At 38.4% G+C, this 6,285-nt stretch overlaps 1 protein-coding gene across 1 annotated transcript; it reads left to right on the forward strand.

Moving 5' to 3' along the window:
* The first annotated feature begins 2,650 nt into the window (after window positions 1-2,650).
* Window positions 2,651-3,804, forward strand: APOBEC4 (apolipoprotein B mRNA editing enzyme catalytic polypeptide like 4). The gene has a single exon (XM_057725463.1). It carries the CDS (start codon window positions 2,651-2,653, stop codon window positions 3,749-3,751), a length of 1,101 nt encoding a protein of 366 aa, XP_057581446.1. The 3' UTR covers window positions 3,752-3,804.
* The last annotated feature ends 2,481 nt before the right edge of the window (window positions 3,805-6,285 follow it).

The following is a 6,285-nucleotide window of genomic DNA, read 5'->3' on the forward strand; positions in this document are numbered from 1 at the left end:
TTGAAGCTCCTAAAAATATTTTCTGCCCAGGAAAGGATTAGCAAAGGAACTCTGCAGGTTTCAGCCTGGAGATCAGGCCATATCAAAGTCAGCAATGACTGAGGTGATCTGGGTTGAGGAAGACAGAAGTTGATCAAAGTGCTTCCATATGAGAGGCAGTAGTAAATACTTCTGAAGTGATAAGTTAGATTTCGAAAAGAGAGAAATTAATTTTGTTGCAATGGTTTATCCCTTTTAAAGTTTCTGCTATATCCATTTTGCTGCCTGGACAAAGATTTAAATGTATAAACCATACATACTAGAAGAAAATATGGGGAATACTTATTAAACTTCTCTTTGATGGGGAAGTCTTTTCTAAATACAATAGAAAAAATAAATCATAATGTTAATTAGACCACATAAAATGTAAAATTTGGTTCCATTAAAAATACCATCAGCATAATTAAAAGGCTTTATAAACCAGGTAAAATCTTTGCAACAAATATGACAGCTAATGTTCTTTGATACATAAGGAGTTATTGCAATTCAATCAGAAAAACCTCAAACAAAAAAATGGTAAGGGATCATATACCTTTCAAAGAAGAATAAATACTACAGACCAATAAACATGTAAAAAGGTATACTTTGTACCTTTTCACCAGGAATTGAAAAGGTACAAAGTTTAACTAACCATAAAGAGACACTGGTGCTCACTTCTCAAATTGACAAAAGGCATAATAAACAACCCTGGGAGAGAGTGATAAAATGGGTACACCATCCTAGGAAGCAATCTGACAAAGGTCGATCTAATGATAAAACTTCTAGTACTCTACATTACAGAATTGGAGACATGAACAATTTATTTACAGAAATGTTCATCAAAGTATTTATTTATTTATTTATTATTTATTTATTGGCTGCATTGGGTCTCCGTCGCTGCACGTGGGCTTTCCATAGTTGCGGAGAACAGGGCCTACTCTTCACTGCAGTGCGTGGGCTTCTTATGGAGGTGGCTTCTCTTGTTGTGGAGCACCAGTCCTAGGCGCTCAGGCTTCAGTAGTTGCGGCACATGGGCTCAACAGTTATGGCTCGCAGGTTCCAGAGCGCAGGCTCAGTAGTTGTGGCACACAGGCTTAGCTGCTCTGCGGCACGTGGGATCTTCTGGACCAGGGCTCAAACCTGTGTCCCCTGCATTGGCAGGCAGATTCTTAACCACTGCACCACCAGGGAAGCCCCTAAAGTGTTATTTATAATAATAAGAAGAGGCAAGAACTTGACTGTTTTGTGATAAAATAGTCATGAATATTGTGTTTTTTGAAGACTTGTTAACCATGGGAAAACCTCATGACATAATACTAAGTGGAAAAAACAAAGTATAAAGCATAGTTTAATTCTGTAATGCAGTGCAAACCTACACAGCAAAAAAAGACTGAGGGAACAGACCTGTTAACAATGATGGGAATGTGAACTGATGCAAAGTGGTATGAGGGGTTTTTTTTTTAATGTATTAGCATTTAAAAAAATAGTTTACAAAAGAAACACGTTGTACTCCTAAAATAAAAAGTTACTTTAAAATGTCTCTAAAACTATATTAGAATGCCCTTGGCTGCTGCTTGGGAACCATAATACTGAAGGAATATTTTTGTAAAGAAAAAGTCATTACTTAAAATCTCAACTTTGGGGGCTTAACATCCAAGAAACTATTTATTTGAAATATCCTGAAGAATCATCTTTGCTTTTCAGAATAGTAAAGTTTCCAAAATGCTCTAACAAGACCCACCCACTGAAAATAAAACTCTCAAATGTCAGTGAATGAGGCGTCCACAATCCAAAGAATACTGGAGTGGCACTTCTCCAAGAAGTCTTTACCATTAAGCAAAATAGACCCTAAGAGCCTATTCCCCAAAGGATAACCACCTCCAACTTATTGCCAATGATTTGAAGAAATAACTGATTTTAAATGCAAGCACACTCAACCCCTCCCCCCCACAATACATTAGATACTTTCATATTCAGAAAAGAAACAAAGGAAGAATATCATGAACAAAATACAACCCCCCTGCTTATTTCTTTGGACTTTCATAAACCAGAATCATCTAGATAAACTAAGGGATTTATACTGTCACTACTGAGAGCTAATGTGTACTGAGTCCTTAATATGTGTCAGGCACATAATAAAGCATTTTATCTTTATTCCATCATTCAATCCTCAAGATAATCTTGTGAGATAGGTTCTATTCTTATCCTCATTTTATAGTGAAGGAAGCTGTGGCTCCCAGATGTTCTATAACTTGCCAAAAGTCACAAATCTGGTAAGCGGCAGAGCCCAGATTTAAAACACAGTCTGTTTCTAGAACTTGCACTGTTCACGCATTTGCTCTACTGCCTCAGAATCTGTGGAATTGGTAAAAGTGTACTGTGCCTTTCTTTTTTGTCTCCTCCCCAGGGTCTGTCTAATCCTCAGGATTAGAATTCCTAAACTTTCTAATCTATGGCTATAAATCACTACCTCTTAGAATCAAAGATGCTACTATACTCACCATGCTACTTCCTTTAAAGAAAAGTATGACTCAGTACATTAATGCACTGTCTTTCATTTTCCCTGCACTGTTTTTATATATCATTTCTCTTCCTTGTTTAGGGTTGCGGCTAGAAGACAGTAAAACTAGCAATGGAGCCCTTATATGAGGAATACCTGGCCAATCGGGGAACAATAGTAAAACCTTACTACTGGCTGAGCTTCTCTCTTGATTGCCCTAATTGTCCTTACCACATCCGGACGGGTGAAGAAGCAAGAGTTCCCTACACAGAATTTTACCAGATTTTTGGTTTCCCTTATGGGCCAACATATCCTCAAACAAAACACCTCACATTCTATGAACTAAAAACTTCTCCTGGAAGCCTGGTGCAAAAGGGCCATGCCAGCAGTTGCACTGGGAATGATACCCATCCGGAATCAATGTTATTTGAGATAAATGGTTACTTTGACTCCGCCATACACAATAACGATGGCATCAGGCATATCATTCTGTATTCCAGCAACTCCCCTTGCAATGAAGCGAACCACTGCTGCATCAGCAAAATGTACAATTTCCTGGTAAAGTATCCAGATATCACTCTTAGTATTTATTTTTCTCAGCTTTATCATACTGAGGCTGAATTTCCTGCCTCAGCGTGGAACCGCGAAGCTCTCCGGAGCCTGGCCGGTTTATGGCCGCAGGTCACTTTGAGCCCAATAAGTGGCGGGATTTGGCATTCTCTGCTCAACAACTTTGTGAGTGGTGTCTCAGGAGTGACTGTTTTCCAGCCCATTTTAACCGGGAGAGCACTGGCAGACAGGCACAATGCATATGAGATCAATGCCATAACGGGGGTGAGACCCTATTTCACTGATGTTCTTCCCCAGGCAAAAGAGAACCAGGACATAAAAGCTTGGGCAGCTTTAGAGGGCTACCCCTTAAACAATGTCTTACCCAGACAATCTTTTCAAGTGACAAGTGGACAACTGCAACCCAATCTGACCCTAGACCCCAGGGTTCCTGTCGTTTTCGTGCTGGTGCCCTTCAGAGACCTACCACCAATCCACGTGGGACAAAACCCACATAAACCCAGGAACATCGTAAGGCACTTAAATATGCCTCAAATCTCATTCCAGGAAACCAATGATCTCAGAAGGCCTCCCACTGGAATGCCAGGGGAGAGAGTAGAAATTATGGAACAGTTTGCTAGTAGCAAAGAGGCAGACGAAAAGAAAAAGAAGAGGAAAAATTAAAATTTTGCATTCCTACAACAGGAGACCAAACTACTACCAGAGGACTTTATTAGATAGGCAACAGAAATCTGCAAACTTTCTTTCTTAGGTCTGATCCAAGATGGAGATAAACTGATACACTAAAAGCAAAACCTGAATTATTATCTCAACTATTATAATGCAACACTGTTTTTACATAATCTACAGTGCTCCCATAAACAACTTGATCTTGCTCCTGTATTTTAAAAGTGACAGCATCAAAACGGAGCCATTAGTAACTTGCTAATATTCTGATGTGGATAAGGAAATGTCATTATTCTATACTACCCACATCATCTTTCCACTAAAAAAGCCCATGGACTAAATAGCTTCCTAAATTGGTTTCAGTATAAAAATTTACTGCAAAATTGGAAAACAGCCTGAGTTACTGACATTAAGTGCTGCTTGCAAAAGCAAACCAGTGATTTTCCATTAATTGTTAACCATGGACAGAAGATTTTAGGCAGCTCATTTTTTTTTTTCTAAAGTGGTTCAAAATAGTTTGTGTGGAGAAAAGCTCTTTTGCTAATTGATTAGATATAGCTACCAAAATTGATTTTTGAAACCAGCCACCTGCTCAGTTTGATCTTTCCCTCCTGAGCAGATGAAAAAGGCAGGATAATACATGAGAGTCTCCAAAACGCCTTCCATCATACACCATATAAGATCCAAGCCACTCCTACTGGCTTTCAAGGTTCCTCCTCTATCTTTCTGTTGCCCTGTCTCATCAGCAAAAGTATAAGCTCCTGTAGATCAAGCACGGTCTCTTCTCTTTTGTTTTCCCTTAGGGTCTAGCACAGTACCCAGGCAAAATGTGGGTAGCAAGGCTGTGAATCTACATTTCAATAATTTTACCAATCGCCACTTCCCAATATTCCTTTTCCATTCCAGTCAACTGCCTGCTTAACCATACTGCAATGAGCATCTTTTATGTCAGAATCCATTCCCCCTTTTTCTAATATAGCTTCCCAATGCAAAATTTGTTTTACTTCCCTTTTTTCTGACCCCTTTCTTTTTCACCAGTGCATATCTATAACTTCTCTTAAAATCTTGTTCAAAACACACTTCTAACAAGTGCTTTGACTAACCCTCTGAGCATGTACATTAAAGAACTTTGTTTATGTTTAATTATATTTGCTGCCTCCCTTCCCTCTTAGTAATACATAAGAATGCATTACAAGAAAAATGTGCATTCATTCATAACTTGCTACTAAATATTTTCTTAATGTATGTACAAATTAGTGCTAAGCTAATAAGAAAGTTTTGCCATTAGAAGAAAAAACTTAAAGCACATAATACTCCATGCAGAAGAAGGAGGAGGAGGAGGAAGTGGGGGCAGGGGGAAGAAAAGAAAAATGTTTAGAATAGAAATTTCTATTGTGATTAAAATAAACATGAATGAAATTTTAAAAGGAATTTCTATTGTTAGCCCGAAATTTTTTATAGATTTATTAGAATATAATTATATTGTAGGTATACACTAATTATTATTTAAAGAGGTACTGTTGAAGCTTATTATTAGATCATGAAATCATAAGTCTACAATTTGGGATATAGAGTTTAAAAAAAAAAGAGACACTAACATGACAAATTCTGGATTTCTGATCATCATAAAAGTAGATAGATCCAGGTAAGTGACTCAGCTAATAGCTTCAGCAAGTCTGAGGGGCCTGGGGAGCCAGCTCTGAAAATTCTTGCCTTGTAGGCTCCTCAAAAAAAAAAAAAAAAAAAGTAGATCCAGTTAATTACTATGAAATCTGACTCCAAAGCAGTCAAAAAAGACCACAGTATCAATCAGGATACAAAGGATTCAGTTAGAAAAACAGTGTGAAATCTATGATGAATTTGTATTTCAAATGTGAGCCTGGATATCAGTGGTATATAACAAAGGGGGAAATGTTGCCAGAACCATAGGAAAGAAAAGTGCTTCTGACAGTTAAATTTTTGTGCTGGTTAGATAAGACCGGGGCTAGGAAGAAGAATGTTATTGACAGATCATGAGTCCAGGCCAATACAATTAAGCTTTAGACAAGGGACTATTAAGAGAACATAAAGATATATGGCCCTAGGCAAGCAGTCTCTATTTCCTCATTGTAAAACAAGAAATATGAGCTAGCTCGTCTTCAAGGTTCCCTTCAGCTCTTCCTGCTCTAAGATGGCACATATCAGAGCAATAGTTCTGTGGAGTGAGCACTTATAATGCAGAGATCAGGTCTTCCTGCTCACCACACAATGGATTCTTGGTTGTGTCCGGGGATTTAGGGAAGGGTAGAAATTGGAATGCTCCACTTCTCCTCAACAAACTGGCAATGGTGATATCAAAGAATTATAACTGCCACCAGACATATGGAAATCCCAATAAGGAAAATACAAGTCAATAAATTAAAGGAGTTAGTGGTGTGGTGATCTAAAAATGGCAGGGGAGTAGATCCCAAGAAACTGATGAGAGTCGGGGGGAGGGAAGCATTTCCTTGGTGAATCATACATGGTCCAGGGTTTGGGTCTCACCATTGTAG

Source organism: Hippopotamus amphibius, chromosome 3 (assembly GCF_030028045.1).
Source record: "Hippopotamus amphibius kiboko isolate mHipAmp2 chromosome 3, mHipAmp2.hap2, whole genome shotgun sequence".
NCBI lineage: Eukaryota > Metazoa > Chordata > Mammalia > Artiodactyla > Hippopotamidae > Hippopotamus > Hippopotamus amphibius.

What these genes read in the sequence shown, in the direction of transcription:
- APOBEC4 (XM_057725463.1), top strand. Translation starts at nt 2,651, where the DNA reads ATGGAGCCCTTATATGAGGAATACCTGGCCAATCGGGGAACAATAGTA.